The sequence below is a fragment of the Hippocampus zosterae genome, chromosome 21 (genome assembly GCF_025434085.1).
Source record: "Hippocampus zosterae strain Florida chromosome 21, ASM2543408v3, whole genome shotgun sequence".
NCBI classification, from domain to species: domain Eukaryota; kingdom Metazoa; phylum Chordata; class Actinopteri; order Syngnathiformes; family Syngnathidae; genus Hippocampus; species Hippocampus zosterae.
Genome location: NC_067471.1, coordinates 9071354 through 9092445, shown reverse-complemented (window position 1 = coordinate 9092445; position 21092 = coordinate 9071354). Strand labels below are relative to the sequence as shown.

General features: G+C 54.9%; 2 protein-coding genes across 3 annotated transcripts; both read left to right on the top strand.

The window, feature by feature from the left end:
• The first annotated feature begins 218 nt into the window (after window positions 1-218).
• Window positions 219-15325, top strand: LOC127594040 (ankyrin repeat and BTB/POZ domain-containing protein 3-A-like). Its single transcript, XM_052055920.1, has 16 exons — window positions 219-1393; window positions 8184-8336; window positions 9261-9492; window positions 9569-9721; window positions 9802-9967; window positions 10304-10393; window positions 10690-10783; window positions 10946-11081; window positions 11177-11418; window positions 12238-12416; window positions 12520-12625; window positions 12921-13023; window positions 13102-13183; window positions 13290-13358; window positions 13439-13552; window positions 13659-15325. The coding sequence occupies exons 1-16, from the start codon at window positions 493-495 to the stop codon at window positions 13908-13910; spliced, it is 3072 nt and encodes a 1023-aa protein (XP_051911880.1). The 5' UTR covers window positions 219-492; the 3' UTR covers window positions 13911-15325.
• A 331-nt stretch (window positions 15326-15656) lies between these two features.
• On the top strand, window positions 15657-20935 carry LOC127594038 (zinc finger protein 11-like). 2 transcript variants are annotated; one of them, XM_052055918.1, is made up of 8 exons: window positions 15657-16045; window positions 16842-17044; window positions 17148-17249; window positions 17336-17431; window positions 17509-17619; window positions 17836-17959; window positions 18040-19667; window positions 19828-20935. In XM_052055918.1, exons 1-8 carry the CDS (start codon window positions 16018-16020, stop codon window positions 20818-20820), a joined length of 3285 nt encoding a protein of 1094 aa, XP_051911878.1. In that variant the 5' UTR covers window positions 15657-16017; the 3' UTR covers window positions 20821-20935. The 2 variants fall into 2 exon arrangements, with proteins under 2 accessions (XP_051911878.1, XP_051911879.1); XM_052055919.1 differs by having other exon boundaries at window positions 16738-17044.
• Window positions 20936-21092: the final 157 nt, after the last annotated feature.

Genomic DNA, 21092 nt, shown 5'->3' with positions numbered 1-21092 from the left:
TTTTCTGACGGGGAAATAAATTGTTACGAGGTGCTCCGAGTGGCCCCGTTCGCGCCAGATTGTGCGCCAAAGTCCGCAAACCCGTAAAATAGTTTGACTACAGATTTGCATGCCTTTGCTTTGTGGCAGGCTGCAAATATAATATCAACATTGCAACACATATTGGGAGAAGGTCGTGCGGTTTGCGCATTTGGAAATGCATTTCGGAAATAGTGACACATGTACGGCGTCGCTATTTGTGCAGGTTGTTTCGCAGCTGTCAATCAAGCCGGACTCCTCCTCCTCGTTGTTCACGAGGAGCCAAGCGCAAGCCCGCAGAGCGTCGAGGCGAAGCGTCGACGGAAGCAGGCAAAGTTTCCTCGCGTCTCCCCCGCCGGCCGATGTGGCAGCAAACGCGGGCAATGACGCGCGCGCCACCGTGAAGAGCCCAGCACGGATGGGTTTCTGAGACGCGCGCTGGCACGCACGCGCGCAGCAGTATGCGTCGCCGCGATGGCAGCGGGCAACGCTAAGAGCACCGCGGCGAGGACACTGGAGGACTTAACGCTCGATTCCGGTTATGGTGGCGCGGCGGACTCGGTCCGGTCGTCCAGCGTGTCGCTGTGCTGCTCCGACCCGCCGCTGCAGTCGCTTTCGCACGGCGGCAACCGCTGGCATCTGACGGGATCCATGCACAGCCGACAGAACAGCTTGGACACGGTCAACACCGTGCTGGCCGAGGACTCGGAGGCTCTGGAGTGCGCGGCCCACCCGTGCGCCAAGCTGCCCGAGCCGGAGGAGGTGCCGTGGAGCCTGGCCGAGGTGGAGGGCGCTCTGCGGCTGCGGCGGTGGCGGCGGCGGCCGGACGAGGAGCCGCCGCTGCCGCCGCCGTCCCCGGAGATGGTGGCGCGGCTCTCGGTGCTCGTCGGCCGCGCGCTGGTGCGCCTGGCCCGGGAGGCGCAGCGGCTCAGCCTGCGCTACGCCAAGTGCACCAAGCTGGAGGTGCACACCGCCGTCAAGGTGGTGCTCTCCTGGACCATCTCCGTCAACTGCATCGCGGCCGCGCTCGGCGCCCTGTCCCTGTACACCGCGAGCGGCGCCGACAAGTTCGCCCGAGGCAAGTCCGCGCGCTGCGGCCTCGTCTTCTCCGTGGGCAAGTTCTTCAGGTGGATGGTGGACAGCCGCGTGGCGCTGCGCGTTCACGAGCACGCCGCCATCTACCTGACGGCGTGCGTGGAGAACCTCTTCCGAGAAGTGCTCGGCCGCCTGGCGCGCGGCGCCGCGCCGCTGCAGCGGGACGGCGGCGTCCCCGACCTCAGCCTGGAGGCGCTGGAGCGGGCCCTGAATGGCGACTCGGAGCTCTGGGGGCTGCTGCAGCCGTGCCAGCACCTCGTCTGCGGGAAGAACTCCAGCGGTAAGATCCGCCGCCGTGACCACTTTTGCACTTCAAACGTTCACGGTATTGTCGAAGGGCCGGGCGGAATCTGCACCTCGGCGGCGGGTTCCCGGTTCTCACCTAGCGAGGCTCTATTTCCACTGAGGCTCCAGAACCTTTGTAGGATTGACGTAGCCCCATAGTCCCAGAAAGTTGTTCTTCGTGCTTGTAGTTCCTGGAACTAAAATGCAATCGTCCCCCGAAAGTGTGCGTGTGGGTACTACCATCTGAATTTCCCTACGGAAGGCCCGAAAGTGGCAGAAGATCCAATCATCGTCTTTAACTGTTCATTTCGTACTCCGGATGTTGCCGTTTTTCATTTGTTTCTCGCGTGTGCGCGCGTGTGTGAATTTGGGATGGAGATTCTTCTCTATGGAACGCATTGTCTCGCTGCCACAGAAGGTGCGCCATTGGCGCTTGTGCTAGAGGTCAGTTGGGCGACCTCTCCGCCGACATATTTATGCCCCATCCGCCATGATGAACCGCCGGCTGACGGAACGGCGGCAAATTTTTATTCGCCGGGTAATTTCACAAGACAAAATCCGCCGGATGGGGCGAAGTTGTTTCTTTTGTTTTATGAGCCGCATCCCGTTTGTGGCTCCCCCGTGACTTTCTTTTCCGGGGCCTCTCATTCATTTCCGCCCCCGTTCCCCATCCCGAGGCCGCCATGTGCCGCTCATCCTCAAATGTCTCTCTTTTAATTTTGCTTCGGGAATCCACAGGAGCGAAATAAGGTGACACTCATTTGTCACTGCGGCATGTCCGCGCACTCGGCGTAAATGCCACGTCAGGAACGTCCGCCATTGGCACAAATGCATCAATCACGGCCCGCTATCGGCGGCGGTGGACGTTAGCGGCCGAAGCTACGTCAACTTAAGCAGAGTCGTCGGACCCCTTTTGGTTCTTTGTCCCTTGAGCTTTGGAAGCCGACAGGAGCGCCAGCTGCCGTTTTGATTAACGAGAGCGAGTGCAGGGAGAGTTCCTGGCCCCGCTGGGGAGAACCATCTGGAAAGGCGGCGCCATGCAAAATAGGCCATGGAGATGCGCTTTGTGGAGAAGAGCGCGCGGGCTGACTGATGTGGAGGCAGGTCGACCTCCTCCGCCTCCTCCTCGTCTGACAGGCACGATGCACGGTAGCGCCATTCGAGGCCGCTCCACAAATCATCTCTGTGCCGTCAGCACCGGCGCAACAGCAAAACGCCCTTTGGCTTCTTCTCACCCGACAGCGTGTCATCGTCTAAAGAGGCGGGGCGCGTCTTTTCTCTGACCTGCATTTTGCGGCGTGAGTGTTTTTGTTGAGTTTTTTTTTTTTTTTCACCTCCCACCCTCCTTTTTTTCTGTAAGTGATGATTCACCGGCTCAACTTGGAACTGCCTGCCAGGAGTCTGTATGTGTGTGAAAAGGCAACTTCAATATGGCGCCGGCGGCTATCTTCGGTAGGAATGTGACGAAAAGGAATGATGAAAATTCGAATGGCAATGCCCATCTGTCGAGTACACGAGGTTATGATTATTTTAATTTTTTTGGGGGGGGGGGAGCCAGCCAACAAAATCGAGGCCCCCCCCCATCTTGGAAGGCCAAATATTAGCCAAAATGGCTGACTTCCTGTGCTTTTTTGGAGAAAATCCTTTCAAAATCACAGCACGTTTTATATTTTGTATGAAATCGTATGTGGTAGCTATTATTTTAAATTATTTCAAACGCTCATTTAAAAAAAAAAAGTCAAGCATTTGGTTGATGAGGGAGCTTGTATTTTTATTTTAATTTTATTTTTTTAAATAAGTGACAATATTGGGAAAATATGTGCGCAATTGTTGGAATATTCAGGGGAAAAAAACCCATTTCAGATCAAAGTTCAAAGAGATGCCATTTTTTGAGGTTTTGTTCATCCTTAGTCGGTCTGTGTCAGGCCTGTGTGTGATGTCGTGCCATTCCGGGGGTCCGCGCTGGTCTTATCATCCCATTTGTGTCAGCAGTCCTCTCGTCGGATTCCTGACAGTCCCCTTCAAGTGCGTGTGCGTGCAGCTAGCTTCTTTATCACACACACACACGCGCGTGGCCGCACACACCAGCGACGTCAAGCTACTCGACAGCCTCCTACGGGCTCCGTGATGTGTCTACTTTAGATTCAGAGGAGGAATATTTGAGTTGAGTCTGCAGGATTCTCCTGGGATTCCATCTTCGCTCTTTCCAGTCATTCTACCGTGCGCATATTGACATTTGATCATTTCAGCTTCCATTTTCTTTCCATTGTGCAACAAGAACGATTACGCAGATCAACAATGTCAGACACTTCTGCACATATTTGGTGATTTTTAAGTCATCGTTATCAGTCAATCATATTATCCGTCCCACTGCGCGCTCATAATCCAAAGCATACCACATCACCAACCTTACCCATCCATCATCCATTAATTCCATGCATACATGAATGCACTGCTTCATGTTTCCCCCCCAACAGCCACTTTGCCTCTGTAAACACTTGTGTGTGTGTGTGTGGGGGGGGGGGGGGGTCGGTCGGTGATTCAGCTGCAGATGAGGTCACAAGCGAGTGCAAACAACGCTGCAGGGCATGATGAGCTTGCCTGGGGTCCGTCTAGGGAGGCACAGGCATGCGAGTTCGCGGGGTGAGGTGGTGATAAGAGGCAGGGAGGCGGGGCCAGACGCCCTCACTCTGGTTTTGGGTTGTTTTTTTTTCCCCCCCCCCAAAAGTAGGCCAGCTCATAGCCCTGAGCGCCCGCAACCAAGCAAGCCAGTAAAAGGCGCCTTTTAATAGCTTATTCAAATCCACTGGATCTTCCAAGGTAGCCGGCAACCGTCTTGCAGTGTGACCGCTCAAATCTATGGCCACCGATCCGTCACGTACTCGGCTTTGCGCGCCAAATGTTCATCGAAGATTAGTCGGCCATAAAAAGTAGCCAGAGAAAGAGCAAAAAAAAGTAGGCGTGATGCTCTCTAAAGCTGACTTTGGCGGTGTGGAAGCTACTTGTGAGTGTCTCATTGAATCCACTACGAGAGTCACAAAACAGAAAAACCTTTTGAAAATGGCTGACAATGAATGAGTGAATAGCTTGGCATTATATTTTCGCAGAGCGATGCAATTCTTCCCCGTCTGCAGTTGTGTGTGTGTGTGTGTGTCAGAGAGGTTATATAAAAACTAATGAAGCAGTTTTGATTAGATTTCTGTGGCCTGCTCGAGAGTCACCCCGGGAGCCATCCATTAGGTTGTGGAAATGATCCCCATTGTTTTTGTCAGTGTGAGAACCCAAAAAAAGGATCGGGGAATTCTACCCCCCACGCATGCCCACATGCGGTGACAGTTGCTCAACCAGGGATGAGCAGACTTGATGAAACATTTCAAATATTGACGCAAAGTAGCCTATTTTAATAAACAATACATTTTCAGGACTGGAAGCTGAAGTGTGTTGAGTCACCAGCCAGTGAGCTGCAGAGGAGTGTGTGTCACGCCGCTCTCGGCAGCGCTGCAGTGTGACACGCATTCCCGTCCGGTGCTCTTAAGTTTGTTTGTTTGTTCCCCCCCCCCCATCTCATTCTTGTGACTCAGTTACAAATCTTAATAAATCTTCAAATTAAGTGTCGGGTAGCCATTGTCGTGTAAGCCATTTGCAGTGCATGCGAAAGGTCACGGGGGTCAAATGTTACTTTTTTAAAAAAAAACAAAGGGGGCGCCGAATGCTGTACTCAAACTTTCAGCAACTTCCCGTCGCGCTTTTTGCAAATAAATGAGGCGCAAGTCTCGAAAAGAGACAGCCGCGGGTCAAATGGATGTCAAACAGTGTGGAAAAATCGTTGCTATCGCAGCGGGCATGGAACAGCGGGGCCGCGCTGCACAGTTGGCACGTGCGGCTCATCTCCCCGAGACACCAAAACAACTCACAACAACAATTAAAACACATATATATATATTTTATTTTCCATCACTATTTTTTCCCCTTCCTCTGCGGACTGTGCCGCAGTGTTGCCATGGCAGCACTCCGAGCCGGGGCAATTGAGGGAACATCGCCTTCATGTAGTCACGGCGAAGATCTCGACTCAACTCTGGTGGATTTCTCGAGTCGAAAATGTTTCCATCCGTCCATTATCCGAACCGCTTGATCCTCACTAGGGTCACGGAGGGGGGGGGGGTTGCCGGAGCCTATCCCAGCCGTCTTCGGTTGCCAGCCAATCGCAGGGCACACAGAGACGAACAACCATCCACGCTCACCCCTAGGGACAATTTAGAGCGTCCAATCAACCTGCCATGCATGTTTTTTCGTAATGTGGGAGGAAACCGGAGCACCCCGAGAAAACCCACATGCAAACTCCAACACAGGGAGGCCGGAGCTGGAATCGAACCCGGTACCTCTGTACTGTGAAGCCGACGTGCTAACCATCACGGCTTGATTATTGTTTTTACTATTGAGTCTTTTGCATCCTACTTTGTTTTTTTTTTTCTTTTTTTTTTTCTCCATGTAAAATCATTCATTGCGTTTGTGTGCGCGGGTGTGTTTTCAAAGCACACGCTCTGTAATTAACCGAGAGACTGCGAGTGACCCGCTTCGGACCGAGGCACAGTTGCGGTCAATTGCAGTCGATGAACATAATGAATGGCGGTCGCAGCCGGACAAAAGTATTGGGACTCGGCCTACAAAATTTTTGCATTGCGGGCAAACAAACGGTGGCTGCTTTGCGATGGCCAATACGTTCGGAGTGGGGGGGGGGGGGATGTCGGGAGTCTACAATCCAGCGATTGAGAAAATCGACAACAGGTAATAAATACCTCTGGAAAAATCCACGAGTTGTTGGCGGTGGCGCCCTTGAGTGGTTTCGGTCCATTTTGGCTGACAGAACCTTTTGTGTTAGTCTTGTTGCTAGGTAGATCTCACACCTCCTCTGTTATCTCGCCTTGCTTGGCTTTTTTGTGGGAAAGAGGCTTCACATAGACAACAAGCAATGGCGCGGATATAAGACTTTGGCGGAATGAAAAGATGGATGGCAGCGGAGCGCGGCCGCAGGCGCTGTGAATTTACGATCTGTCGCAATGCACCCGAACGCGGCGCCGCCATCGATGACATGGCGGTTGCCCGTCCTGCCTCCTCCTCGCCGTCCCGCTGAGGGGAAAGCGATAGAAACAATCAAGTGCTTTCCTCCCAGGGCCGCCAGTCGATATTCCGCCCGCCTTAAAGCGCAGCTATTTATTAGGACGCGCTGCCCCCTTTTGGCTCGGATGACTTCACGCTGGGAGATGACGGTTCATTTCTAAAAACGACTCGGATGAACTCATGCCCGTATACGCTGAATTGCTCCGCTGCCTTCATGGCCCCCGTGGGCGAGGATACGTGGCCGGGACCCCCCCCCCCCCCACCTGGGCCAATGCCGGCCTTATTTTCAGGTGTGGGTTTTTCTTCTGAAGGCCGCCAAAGCGACGCATTTACCCATGATCCCCTGGGGGATTTGAAATGTGTGTTATGATACGGGCTTGCTATGAAGAGAAGTCCTTGGGGCAAACAAGGGGTGGGGGGTCCAGGAATGATCCTTCGCTTTGGTTGTCGTGCAAGAATGTGGTCGTGGTGGGTGTGGGGAAACCAGACTTGACGTGTCAGGTTGACACAGTCGGTCTGCCGCGCCGGGACATGTGACCTTTGACCTCCGTCACGTCACGGCTGTCTCCTGGCGGGAACGTCCCGGAGCGGCTTCCGCTTGAAGCCGGCGTCCGATCGGATGAGCGCTAGAAAGTCAGCGGCACACCTGACACCTCCATTAAGGGCCCGGCTGACAGGGTGCGCCGTCACCGTGACAGTCGGCGCCGCCCGAGAGCCCGAGCTTAACGACGATCTCGGACGCCTCAACCTCACTCAGCGTCTGAGCCATCAGGGGGGTGGGGGGGGGGGCCGCCATGTCGCCGCCGAGGTGCTGACGGCGGCGAAAAAAATCTGAACGTCTTAACTGCTCAGAGATGCTACTGTCAGGACTTCTCTTCCTAACGTTGTTACCTCCCCCAGGGAGCTTTTGTGTTCGTTGCCGCGTGCAAAGGGGCCTCGATTTTTTTTGTGAGCCAAAAATGGTGCCCAAGTCAGGAATCGGACCGATTTTACTCCCGCCTTTTGATCATTGGACATTGAGCGACGAGGAATCGCCCGGCGCTCGCCCATCCAGGCGTGCGGCCGCGATGGTCTTTTGATTGCGTTTGTGCTTCCCCTTACATGGAGGCCCGCCGAGCCAATCGCGGCGCAATCGCCTGTTGCCATGACGACTTCCCGTTAATATTCCAGGAGAGTTTTCTCACCGGTGAGGGCGGGCGGCGGCGACGAAGGGGGGGCTTCGGAGGGATTGCCGCACTCCTCCTGCAGAGAATCGATCCCTGCAGGTGGGTGGGGGGTGGGGGGGGGGGAGAGAAAGGCCGCGCGTTTGATGCGCTCGCGAGTCGCACGCCTTTTGAGACGGCGGATCGATGTCACCCAATTGACCCTCGTGAGGATTATCGCCTCTCCGCTTGATCCCCCCCCCGCATGCATGACAAAGGGGCTTTGGAAAAAAATACAAATAAAAAATCATCCCTAAAGCCACTTTGAATGAGGTTTGTGTACCGCGAGCAGAGCTGCTCACAAGTCATTTGCACCCGGCCGCTAAAATTTAGCCGCGGAAACCACTTGCGCCTCTCCCGCGAGGCCTCGCGGGCACCCGCAAAGAAATTCTGTGGGAAAGCGTCGCGGAAGTCGCCGGCGAGCCAGTCTTGCCGTTGCCGATTGGGTCCCTGGCATCTCCGCAGGTGTGCCGAGCCTCCCCGAGAGTCTCAACCTCCACCGGGATCAGCAGCGGCGCTCGAGCCGAGGCGAAGGTCACGGCTGCTGCGCTCCGGCCGAACTCCGCACGGTGGAGCAGTCGCTCCTCGCCACGCGGGTGGGAAGCATCGGCGAGCTGAGTGAGTACCTCGCGTACATTCAAGAGTGAAAACTGACGAGATGAAGAGACTTTTTTTTCCAGGCGTCATTCCTCCGACGCCGCCACGCTTGATTTTTCTTGACGTGACGCATCGAGAATGAAGGCCATGTCGAAATCGAGCGAACCCGAGCCTGACGAGATGCGCTCGCGTTGACGACGGGTCACGTTTGGAACCCGGCCATTTGACTTTGCTATTTTACAGCCTGTCATCCAACTTTGCCGTTATTTCACATGCTTGCTTATTGACCCCCGTCTCACACACACACACACACACACACACGTTGTATATGATTTAGCCCACTATTGCCCAAAAATGGAGTTGGCCCACTCCTGTAGCACTCAGAGGCTCAACTGAATGTGTGTGTGAGTGTGTTTCTCTCTCTTTCGCTCTCTCTCTGGATGGATGGATATGTACATATTCTGTGTAGCAGAGCTAGTCAGAACACACCCCCCCCCCGCAAAAAAAAAAAATTACAAACAACGACAGCAGCAGATTTAATGAAGTGACACGAAGGCGCTTCATCAAGGGAGGCATTCACAGTTTGTCTCGTTAAATATCAAAGTTGTTATTTGCAGGCGTGCATGGCCAAAACGCTCATGAGGATCTACCCCCCCCCCCCCCCCCCCCCCATCTCCCCTGCCGCTTCTCGGCTTGCCAGGCTTGGATGCCTTCCACGCACGCCGCTCTCACTCGCTTTTCTCTCTTTTCTTTTGTCCTCTTTTATCTTCACGCCGGAGAGCAGGCGTGAGCGACCACCTTCGGCGATTCCAAGAAAACGACACAAAAGATCAAACGCCATCCACGTCGCCTTCAATGTTTTTCCCTGCAAACTTGCGTTTTGATCTCAACGCGTCCGCCGCTTCCGGGAGGGGCCCTCACCCGAGTCCCGTCTGGTCTTCTCAGGTGATTTGGTGTCACGAGCCATGCACCACCTGCAGCCGCTGCACGTGATGAACGCCGCCCACGCGAGCACCGGCGGCGGCGGCGGCGGCGGCGGCTCGGGCGCGGCGGCCTGCGCCGGCGTCCACTGGGAGCCCGAGGCGCTCCACACCTTGTGCTACTTCATGCACTGCCCGCAGATGGAGTGGGAGAACCCCAACGTGGAGCCTTCCAAGGTCACCCTGCACACCGAGAGGTACTTTTCGCCCATCGACGCCTCCGAATTCGGGATCGTCCGCCGATTGACGGGAAGCGCTCTGGCGCCCCCGCAGGCCGTTCCTGGTGCTGCCGCCGCTGATGGAGTGGATTCGGGTGGCGGTGGCGCACGCCGAGCACCGGCGCAGCCCGGCGGTGGACAGCGACGACGTGCGGCAGGCCGCCCGACTCCTGCTGCCCGGCGTCGACTGCGAGCCCCGACAAATAAGGTGAACCCGAGACCCGGCGTTCGGGATTCAGACCGCAACATCATTTTCTGACCGAGGTGAACTTTCGTTGCCGTGCGCAGAGCGGAGGATTGTTTCTGCGGCGGCCGCAAGATGGACGCCGCCTCCGCCGAGGCCAAGTTCCTGCAGGACCTGGGCTTCCGAATGCTCAACTGCGGACGCGCCGACCTGGTCAAGCAGGCCGTCAACCTGCTGGGACCCGACGGCGTCAACAGCGTCAGCGAGCAGGTACCCGGGAAATGGCTCTCGTGGTAGGGGAGCAAACTCCACGTGTCCCGTTTGTTGAAGGTAGAGATATTTTGGTGGGGGCGGAGCTCCCAGGATGGTTATCCGCGCCGTTGCGTCTCAGCTTTGCGTCCCTCCTTTCTGTTTGGCTCGGGAAGAGTTGAGAGCGCAAAGCATCTTCTGACATACGCGGCGCCAAGTGGCCGCCTCCCACGCAAACGAGCCTTCGTCTGCCCGGGCGCCGTGTTGAGCAGAAGGCCCCAAACTCATCTTTTTCCCTGTGCAATTATGTCCACCTGCGTGTGTGTGTGTGTGTGAAACGGTATTGTTGTGTTCCAGGGAATGACGCCCCTGATGTACGCGTGCGTGCGCGGCGACGAAGCCACGGTCCAAACGCTTCTGGACGCCGGCGCCGACGTCAACGGCCAAGTGAGTGACTCGCCGGCACTGGCGCTTCGCCACGTGCCGCTTTCTGGCCTGGCGCTGCGCAGCGATGAGGATGAGAGGGGGCGGGGCTTTTTTTTGTATTTGCCGCTCATCAATCATGCATGCCGGTCGTTCCTGGAGAGAGCGCATGACTCACCGCCGCAGTCCAGCCAGCATGCTGCTCCCCCCCCCCCCCCACACACAAAAGAAATCAAATAAGAAATCTGGGAAAAGTTAAAAACAACACACAAATAAAGACGACAAGCATTGTGTTATATTTTGCCTCCCCCCCCTCTCAGTTGTTGCTGGACAACAGCGCCGGCGTGGAGGGGTCGCTGCTGGACGGGGCCGACAACTACGCGGAGACGCCGCTCCAGCTGGCCTCCGCCGCAGGTGCGCACAATTGCAATCGCCGCATTCAACGGAGCGCCCCGGCGTTTCTCGTTCCTTGACGTTGACGCCGCTGAAGAGGAGAGCGAATGACGTCGAAGATTTCGACCGTTCGTCGCGTCGGTTGACTGATTCGATTTTTTTTTTTTTGGTCTTTCTGAGCAGGCAACTTTGAGCTGGTGAGCCTCCTCCTGGAGCGAGGCGCCGACCCCATGATCGGCACCACGTGCCGCAACGGCATGTCGGCGGCGCCGCTTGGCGACATGAACTCCTTCAGCCTGGCGGCGGCGCACGGACACAGGTTGCGCCTGGAAAAGACGCCAATCATACATACGCTGTGTGTGTGTGTGTGTGTGTGTGTTGAATGTTTTTGTTTGACTCACTCCGCCTTTGCAGGAATGTGTTCCGGAAACTTGTGTCCCAGTCGGAGAAGGGTGATGTCTTTTCGATGGAGGAGATCTCGGCCGAGGGTTCGGAGCCAGGCCCGCAAAAGTCTTCGGCCCCGCAGGCCAACGGCGGCGGCGGCGGCGGCGGGACGCTACGAACAGGAAAGGCCAAGCTGCGCGCCCTGAAAGAGGCCATGTACCATAGCGCCGAGCACGGCCATGTGGACATCACCATCGACATCCGCAGCTTAGGTCAGACTCACTCGCAGCCGCATCGCCGCGCACGCACGCAAACGACACGAACAAATGCGCCTCCGGATTGGAGAGAGGCCAGTGCGTTTTCCTGCTTTGACTTGAGAGTGTGTCGGTCAACAATTTCTTTCCATCTTAAAGCTAGCAAGCGCTGCCAAACGCCATAGATGGGCTAACCGCTATCATCACAAACGATGGCGCAACGCATTCGGCTGTTCATTCCACACCGGGAAAGGTTGCCTTGAGATGCGAGTATGTCACGGGTGAGCCGCGCTCGTAATTCAAGGTGGCGACGTCATCTCATCATCGTCACCGCGCTACTTTTCACGCTTTTCATTCTTCACCCGACGGGAGCGACGCTCGCATCCGCTTTATCGGAAAATTCTCTCATTCATTCGGTCAGGGGCGGGGGTGGTAACTCCCCCCACCCCCTCAAAATGTGCTCAAGACAAATTAATCGACAACTCATCGATGATCAAAATTAATCGATTAGTTAATTACATTTTGAAATTGCCCAGACGCTGAGAATTTCAGCTTCTCAACAGTCAACATTGTCCAATTTCCATAGCAATTGATTATCCAATTGCGCGCTAGCGGCAGCCCGACTCCAGAGTTGATTTTTGTCAATAAATTGAGCGGTCCTGGTTGAAAAAAATTGGAGGTCATTTAAAAAAGAAGGTGGAAAAAAAACAAAACAGACTTTGGAGTTGCCCGCTCACGTTCACTCGCCAACATCACCAAGCGATGGAAACATGGCCGCCCTTGACGCCGCTTGCGCGGGCGGATGAGTGACGGTGCGCCTGTGACTGCTGCGCTCAGGCGTTCCGTGGACGCTGCACACGTGGCTGGAGTCGCTGCGGACCAGCTTCGCGCAGCAGCGTCGTCCGCTGATCCAGGCTCTGCTCAAGGACTTCGGCTGCATCCGCGAGGACCAGTACACCGAGGAGCTGCTCACGCACGGCCTGCCGCTCATGTTCCGCATCCTCGGATCCTGCAAGGTCCTCCCTCGGAGGAAAAATCACATTTTATGCCCTGATGCATGCAGACGACGACATATAACCAGAACGAACTCTCCAACTGTGTGTGTGTGTGTGTGTGTAGAACGAGGTGATCAGCCAGCAACTGTCGGCGATCTTCACGCAGTGCTACGGTCCGTTTCCCATCCCCAAGCTGGCGGAGATCAAGAAGAAGCAGGCTTCGCGTTTAGGTGACACGCCGACAAGGCCCTTCGCAAACACGAATCCGCACGTCGATCCGCACGCTGTTTGTGGTTTTGAAGATGCTCATTTATGGCTCGCCGTCAAAGGCGCCTTAAATGTCACTGCGCTCTCCAAAATAGCTTTTTTTCTTCTTTGACATTTTCATCGAGCAGCTCTGAAGTGCACTCCAATTGCACTGACGCTCGCAGTTTGCAGATTCTAATTGTCGTGTCGCCCGCTGTTGCGCTCAGCGTTCGGACCAGATGACTAATCGGGGCGTTTTCGTGTGGTCGTTATGGGCAGACCCGCACTTCCTCAACAACAAGGAGATGTCGGACGTCACCTTCCTGGTGGAGGGCAAACCCTTTTATGCACACAAAGTTCTGCTTTTCACCGCATCGCCCAGGTACGGTCTCCTTTTTTTTTTTTTTTTTTAGTTTGCTGATGATAATGAGGGAAAATAAAGAAGATGAAATACTTTCAGGTTTAAATCGCTGCTGCAAAACCGACCGGCGGCTGAGAACACCTGCATCGAAATTAGCCACGTCAAGTATAACATATTCCACGTAAGACGAGATGTATTCCGAGCCGTTGGGAAGGGGGGTGGGGGGGGGGGTGGGGCAAGAAATGCTGATCTTGTCTTGTTTTGTGTTTTTCTGTCCCACGTTCCAGTTGGTCATGCAGTATCTCTACTGCGGAGGCACCGAGTTCTTGCACATCCGAAACACGGAAGTCATGGAGGTACGCCGCTTTGGCTTAGGTGAGCATCCGCCCGCTGGAGTTGGCGCTCGCCGCTCAGATGGCTGCGTGTTGTCCCGCAGCTCCTGTCCGCCTCCAAATTCTTCCAACTAGAGGCCCTTCAGAGACACTGTGAGATCATCTGCTCCAAGAACATCACCACAGAGACCTGCGTGGACCTCTACAAGCACGCCAAGGTCAGACCGCAGCCAACCCCCCCAAAAAAACACACCAAATGACCTATGTTCTTCCTAAAAATACTCATGTTGCTTTCTCACGTGGAATTTTTTGTCCACCGCGCAGTTCCTGGGCGCCTCGGAGCTGACGCGCTTCATCGAGGGCTACTTCTTGAAGAACATGGCGCTGCTGGTGGAGCTGGACGCTTTCAAGCAGCTTCTGTACGGGCCGTCGCCGCCGGACCCCACGTCCCCCTCGCCCGACCCCGCCGCAGCCGCCGCCGTCCTCTGCTCGGACATCCTGCACGACCTGGAGAAGACGCTGGCCTCCCGCGTCCACTCCATCCACTTGTCCGCCTCCAAAGGCTCGGTGGTGTGACGTGGCTTTTTGGGACCGCTAGGGATAAGTAGCAAAGCCAGCAAAAGGAACCAAAATCCTCCCACCCGCATTTTTTTTTTTTTTTTTGCATGAGGCCCTTTTATGCACGGCCTTCCCACCGAGGAAGTGCAGGACGCCATTGAAACCATGCAAAGTGTCAATAGAGCCACGTTTGTTCTCGTGTCCAACTCTGTCGTCTCGCCCTCGAACGTGCGCGTTGCACATTTGTAGCCGGGCCGCTCGCCGTCTTGCTTTTTGCGGCGCATTTTCTCCTCCGTAATATTCCACTTGGTCGAAATCGAGCAAAAGACCTGACGAGCGATTGAAAGCTGTTGGGGAAGACGGGACTGAGTGATCAGCAGGTGTACCTAATGAAGTGGCTCCATGCTGGGGCGGCAAAACGTTTCACAAATCGGGGTGCAAAAAAAAAAAGAGTCATGCAGTCCTGTACTACTATTTCCTGTAGGCATTTAAATGATGTAAATAATAGTGACAGAAATCCTATATTATTTCTTTATTTTCTTACACAGAGCCCCGTAGATGTCATTTGAATCCAGTTTGTTGATATGCACATAAAAAGGATCCTATTAAGAGCAATATTTCAACACGAGTGTATATTTCCTGCTAATATGACAGCAGCAGAGACCAGCCAGCATTGAATGAGGGAAGAAAGGGGGAAGAATGAACTATTTTTTTAAGCTCGTGTTGGAAAGAAGTTGTCTCAGCGTCTTCTAATGATGTCCGCACTTTTGGTGTGCACGAATTGTCACTGCACGATTACATTTTGTGTTGAGGAAACACTTGCTTTGCCGCATTGCCGCTTTTGCTCCTCCAGAGGCGCCGGTGAGTCGTTGTAGCCGGAGCCAATGGCTTCCTTTTTCTTGTAGAACGACGCCCCCTGTCGTTGGGAGGCAGCGTGTACAATTAGGCGGCCTTAGGCTGCGCTCGCTTGCGCCTCTGCCGGTGCCCCGTTGCTATTGCTAAAAGTGGTGCTCAAGCGTTCGTGTGGACCCACGTGGTTCTTCTGTTGTTGCCGGTGCACTTTCTTTGTCTCGTTTTCCTGTTCGTTTGTCCCGCTGATACTTTGACCGCTAAAATGTTCACATTAGTTCGCCTTAGAATAAAAAAGTCCGTAGAAGTGAAGCCCCGTGAATACTTTCCAGATGCACTCATTCACAGAGCTTCACTTTTTCAAGTTTCAGGGGGGAAAAATGATTTTACCAGGCCCTCAAAGGGACCTTTTTATCCCTTGCCTTGAAAAGAATGAATGGTGAGATATATATATATGGAAGTCTAATCGAGACACCGTGAAAGAAGCAAGGATGTAGTTGAGTCCAGCACCAACAAAGGTTAACACTCGTGCGCCACGTTTCATGTTTCTGTGTACAGACAATAAATGACCACATTTTCATCGACGTGTTGCAGTCCATTGATTTTCTATGCATGATGCACTTTTCTGTCTTCCTTCCTTCCTTAACTGGTTGCTTCCACCCCAGTCCTGCTTTCATTCAAATTACCCTCTTTTCCACCACCATCCTTTAGACCTGCTTTTTATTTTGCACCCCGACTTCCAGTACTTCCTTAGAATCATTTTTACTCAATTTATTTTCCGTTATTTTCGGTACCTTAGTTTAAAATTGGTTATTTTGAAGAGGTACGAAAGCATGTTGCAACGTTTCGAGAACAAGGGCTGCAATGCCCCAAATGGTTTGTAGGCGGCAGTGCTTATTCACTTCGCCACATAAATCCCAAGCAAAGAAGAGCCGTCATGGCTTTTTTTCCCTCTCTTACTTTAGCGAAGGGCAACAACATTTGCTAATGTACAGCGATTCGTGGCGCTTTCAATCTTTTGTCATGTAAACGATAGATTGTAAAACCCTAGTCGACTCGATAATTCTTTCAGTTCAACGTTATAAATGTCCAGAGACGGCTGACCGAGGACGAGAGAAATCATTTTAGGACGACGCCTGCGCAGTCTGAAGAGAAAATCGAGGCGCCGTTTTTTTTTACCGACCCGCCAACTGGCACCGCAGAGCCGGGCGGGCATCGACTCCCAATCGACCCCCGACTTCGTCTTCGTCGCTTTTTCAAAGACCCCCGCGGCAACATGGACACGTTACAGCACACCGAGAATGGTAAAGCGAACAGAAATGATAAATGCCTCACTCTTGGATAGTTTCTGGGATTTTCTTTTTCCATGAGTGCGTCCGATTCGCAACATGGCGTAGCCCGCTGTGAGATGGCGCTGAGCTAACGTGTCCGTTTACTTGGCTGGAAGAAGCTGAGCGACGACTAATTATGCAAAATCATCTCAGGATTCATTTCAAATTGTCAACCGGATTTAACTAGAGGAAACACGGCAACCTCGTTTATTATTTTAGTAACTGTTGGTGACTCCACTGGAAGCGAGGCATTCTTTCATAACTCCCCCCACACCCCCAAATTAAGGAGAGAATCCTTATAGATTATAATATTAAAGTCAAAAGCTTGGTTCACGCACAAACTGCGAATTTTGTCACACTAAAGCAATAAATCGCGTCACCCAATGTTGACGCGCAAATATGACGTCTGTCGTAGTGTGTTAAAATTACCACGTGTTTGTGTGTCCCTGAACGCCGCAGCAGTACAATGACAACCATCGTATTTCGTTGACCATGAATGATATATGTTTGAATTTAATTCAAAACCCGAACAATAATTTACTTATCTGCCATACAGTTTGGATGTTTGGGGTTCCAATTTTGCCTTCCTGCCTCTCAAGACTCAAATTGATTATAGATTGAATGCTTATTTTTCTATATGTGCCCTGTTATTCACTGGCAACCAGTCCAGAGCACCAATACAACCAAATGAAGATAAGCGGTATAGAAAATGGCCGTGTGGCTATACACGATTGACTTTTCGTGAAATCTCTTTTCTTTGTGTGTCCAGATTCTCCACTCCTGCTGCCGTCCCTGCGCCTCTTCATCCCGCCTCTGCGCCTGGTGTCGGCCGCTATGTGGCAGGTGGTGCAGCACGGCGACGTTTGGGACTACGGCACGGTGGAGGAGTTTGTCACCACCGTCTCTGACATTTTACCCGAGCTCTTAAATGCGGACCAGAAGGCGCAGTTGCTGCTGGGGCTGCGGGCACGGGTAGGGTAGAGGCGGGACCACCTTTGAGTGACCCGTGAGCGTCGCATATGCTGCCGCTTGAGTGACGTGAAAAACAAAAGTGTATTTGGTTTGCGTGTTTCAGGTGGTTCTGGAATTGTGTCGATCCAAGTTAGACCCAGAGAGGGAAACCATTGAGATGCACTTGAACCGAATCAAAAGCCTCATCTCAACATGGGCGGGGCAGGTTAGCATCCTAAACGGGGGATCCAATGAGCATCTTATTTTTTTTTTTTTACTGTTCACTTTAAACCGCTCACGCTTGTCTGTCAGCCCTGCTTTGCCGAGGTCCAATTTCCTGAATCCAACTTTGTGGATCAAATCGAGCTGCTCCTGAAAGACCCCGAAGAGAAGGACAAGTTCTTTCGGGTTTGTTTGCCTTTCTGTCAAAATATGTCGGAGGGCGAATCCAAAAAATGGTTAAAAGCAATCCATTCCTTTTGCAGGATGTGTTTCCCTCCGCCTTTGGACCCGAATATGACAGCGCTCTGCAAGTGCTCATGCTGGACTTCCTGTCCAGGCTGGAGAAGCTTCTCCCGGTGCCGGACATTCAGCAGGTACTGAAACCACAGCGAACTGGCCATTAAATCCAGTTGTGTGCAGGTGTTGACATTTTTTTTTTGGATAAGACTGAAAGGGCCTTCAGATTTAAGATAAGATAAGAAAACCTTTATGAAGTGGTCATTTGTGCCAAGGATGTTTGTAGGAGAGCAACACAATTTTTTGTGGTGACATGTTATCCAATGGCGGATTTTATTGTGCGTCCCATCCAGACGGCCGCCATGTTGAGCGCTGCCCCGCAGGCCCTGGATGAGTGCGTCCACTCGGCTCTCGAGCTACCGCACTTGAAGGCGGCCCTCTTGCACCACACTGCGCTCGGTCACTTTGATTTAACCGGTGAGGCACCCCCCCACTGACACTCCCCTGAATGAAAACCATCCGTTTTTGACCCTCGTCTTTGCGCTCCTTCCGATTAGACGACTCTCAGAGCATCCTGTCATCCTTTGGGAACTGCATCCTGTCCTCGCTGGCCCTGCCGCAGCTGGAGAAGGTCCTCATCAACGGCGAGCACGTCCAGCTGCAGCCGGCCGCCGATCAGATGGCGGGATGCGTCACCGTGCAAGTGGAAGGCGAGACGGTCACACTCTTGGACTACATACAGATTGAACAGACACCCGGCTCGATGGATGCCGTCCCTCAAGAGGAGGACGAGGAGGAAGAAGACGAGGGCGAGGAAGCGGAAGCGGAAGGCGAGGCTTCGTTGAAGCCGGCCGCGTTCCAGCCGCTCAAGCAGAGCAAGCGTCTGCAGCTGAAGAGGCAAGCGGTGGAGGCGGGGAAGGACCACGACGACGACGACCGCGACCGCGACGACTCCTCCGAGTCGCCCAAGCGTCAGAGGAAGAGGCACCCCACCAACAAGACTTGCCCGGTGTGCGGGAAGAGTTTTCTGCGCGCCGCCGCCATGAGGCGGCACCAGGAGACGCACTCGGAGAACCGCGAGCTCAAGTACAAGTGCGGCCGCTGCAGCAAGCGCTTCCGCGACCAGTACGACATGAAGCGGCACAACATGCGCGTCCACGAGCGGGAAGACGACGACGACGCCGACGAGGAGGAGGAGGCGGCGGCGGCGGCGGCGGAGCCCCAATCGCCCGAGACCTCGGACAACAAAAACTGCGCCCTCTGCGGCAAGTACATTGCGCGCAAGGTGGACATGGAGCGCCACATGACGTCGCACTCGGAAGAGCGGCCGCACAAGTGCTCCTTCTGCGAGAAGCGCTTCAAGACCCGCTACGTCCTCAAGCGACACCAGAAGGAGTTCTGCAAGAGCCAAGAGCTCCAGAGGCCTCCGGCCCAAAGGCGCCCAGAGCCCAGCGCCGACGCGCAGCCGGCGGAGGGCAAAGTCTGCCCCATCTGCGGCCGCACGCTGCCGTCCAGCGCCGACATGGACAAGCACCTGCGCTCGCACACGGAGGAGCGTCCCTTCATCTGCGTGGGCTGCGACAAGGGCTTCAAGTACCGCGACACGCTCAAGAAGCACCAGATCATCCACGGCCACGAGGGCGTGCGCGAGGAGGCCAGCAAGAGCGTGGAGGAGATCCTGGCCCAAGCCGAAAAGAACCCGGAGGACGCCGGCGAGGTGGAGGCCTCCGGGGCGGAGGCCTCCGGGGCCCCCGCGCAGCCGGCCGCCCGCCGGGGGCCGCGCGGCAAAGCCCTCAAAACGTGCCCGGTGTGCGCCGGCTCCTTCGACAACGTCAAGACGCTGAACCGCCACATCCAGAGCCACACGGAGGAGCGGCCCTTCCACTGCGTGCACTGCAAGAAGCGCTTCAAGCACCTGCACGGCCTCAAGCGCCACCAGATCTACGCCATCTGCCACAAGAAGACGGCCCGCTGCCCCTGGAAGAAGGAGGCCAAGGCCGCCGGGCCCGGCCACGGCGACGGCCAGCCGCTGCAGGTCCCCATGTGGTGCTCCAACTGCGGCAAGCACTTTGACTTGCTGTCGGCCCTCAAGGAGCACCAGGAGAACGTGTGCAAGGTGGACCTGCGCGACGTCATGGCGTGCGGCGCCTGCGGCAAGGAGTTCAAGAGCCTCACCATGCTCAAGGTGAGATTTACTGTTCGGGAAGCGAGCCATGTCGCAAAGTCGCCACCAGAGGGCAGCAAATGAACGTTTTTGTTTTCTTTGGCGAGGCTTGTCGCTCTTCCCTTCGGCAAAGTATGGTTGCTCCTGGGGCGAGTAGTGAAATGTCTGCCTCTCCGCAAAGGTGCACCAGAGGATCCACGACCCGCTCTACTGCAAGGAGTGCGGCAAGATCCTGGGCAGCGAGGCGGCCTTCGAGCGGCACCAGCTGATGCACCGGCCCATGGCGTGCACCATGTGCGGCAAGAGCTTCACGCTGCTGCGGCGCTTGCGCGAGCACTACGAGAAGCAGCACGCCTTCGCCGGGCCCTACCCGTGCCCGCAATGCGACAAGAGCTTCTCGCAGCTCTCCTACCTGGCCGTCCACCTGCGCATCCACAAGGGCGAGTTCCCCTTCGCCTGCGACGCCTGCCCGGCGCGCTTCCGCTCGTCCAACTGCCTGACGGTGCACCAGCGCAAGCACACGGGCGAGCGGCCCTTCCTGTGCTGGCAGTGCGGCAAGTGCTACCGCTCGGCCTCGGAGCTCACCGTGCACATGGGCACGCACTCGGAGGAGCGGCCGTGGGCCTGCGCCCAGTGCCCGGCCGCCTACCGCACCAAGCAGCAGCTGGGCAACCACGTGGAGCAGGTGCACATCGGCGTGCGCTACCCCTGCGCCAGCTGCGGCAAGCAGTTCATGAAGGAGACGTCGCTCAAGCGCCACGAGCTCATCCACACGGGCGAGCGGCCGTACCAGTGCACCGTGTGCGGCAAGACCTTCCTCACCGCCAACGAGCTGCGGCTGCACACGCGCTACCACACGGGCGAGCGCCCGTACAAGTGCGACGTGTGCGGCAAGGCCTTCATCCAGTCGGGCTACCTCAAGTCGCACGTGCGCATCCACACGGGCGAGAAGCCCTTCAAGTGCGACGTGTGCCACAAGGCCTTCCGCATGTCCTACCACATGAAGAAGCACCGCCGCACGCACGCCGCCAAGGTGGCCGACAAGGTCAAGACCTACGCCTGCGAGCGCTGCGACCTGTCTTTCCTGCACAAGAAGGCGCTGTGGGAGCACGCCGCCGCGCACTCGGTCAAATTGGAGCAAACCTTCACGCAAGTCACTATCCAGTTCCAGTAACCAAAGACCGGCCGTGACCCGCCCCGCCCCGCCCCTTATAAATCGCACATGCCTTCGCTTCTTTGCTCTTTCAAGCTGTAATCTTTTCAATAAACCCAGACAAATGTGGAATTTATGCCAATGACTCTTGGTTTTTTTTTCCCCCCCAGCCCCCATTTGTTGACAATTCAGTTTTAAGGTGAAGAATCTATTTCTGGCTCAAATGTAGAAATGTTGTCTTAAATTTTAATTTGAGCCCTTTTTTAATCCCCCAACTTGAGAGATTTCTTACC

Coding starts and splice junctions, on each gene's coding strand:
- LOC127594038 (XM_052055918.1), top strand. CDS start 16,018: ATGGACACGTTACAGCACACCGAGAATG. Junction 17,250..17,335: donor TCTCAACATGGGCGGGGCAG/GTTAGCATCCTA, acceptor CTTGTCTGTCAG/CCCTGCTTTGCCGAGGTCCA. Junction 17,620..17,835: donor CGGTGCCGGACATTCAGCAG/GTACTGAAACCA, acceptor CGTCCCATCCAG/ACGGCCGCCATGTTGAGCGC.
- LOC127594040 (XM_052055920.1), top strand. CDS start 493: ATGGCAGCGGGCAACGCTAAGAGCACCGCGGCGAGGACACTGGAGGAC. Junction 12,626..12,920: donor GAAGCAGGCTTCGCGTTTAG/GTGACACGCCGA, acceptor CGTTATGGGCAG/ACCCGCACTTCCTCAACAAC. Junction 13,553..13,658: donor ACCTCTACAAGCACGCCAAG/GTCAGACCGCAG, acceptor TCCACCGCGCAG/TTCCTGGGCGCCTCGGAGCT.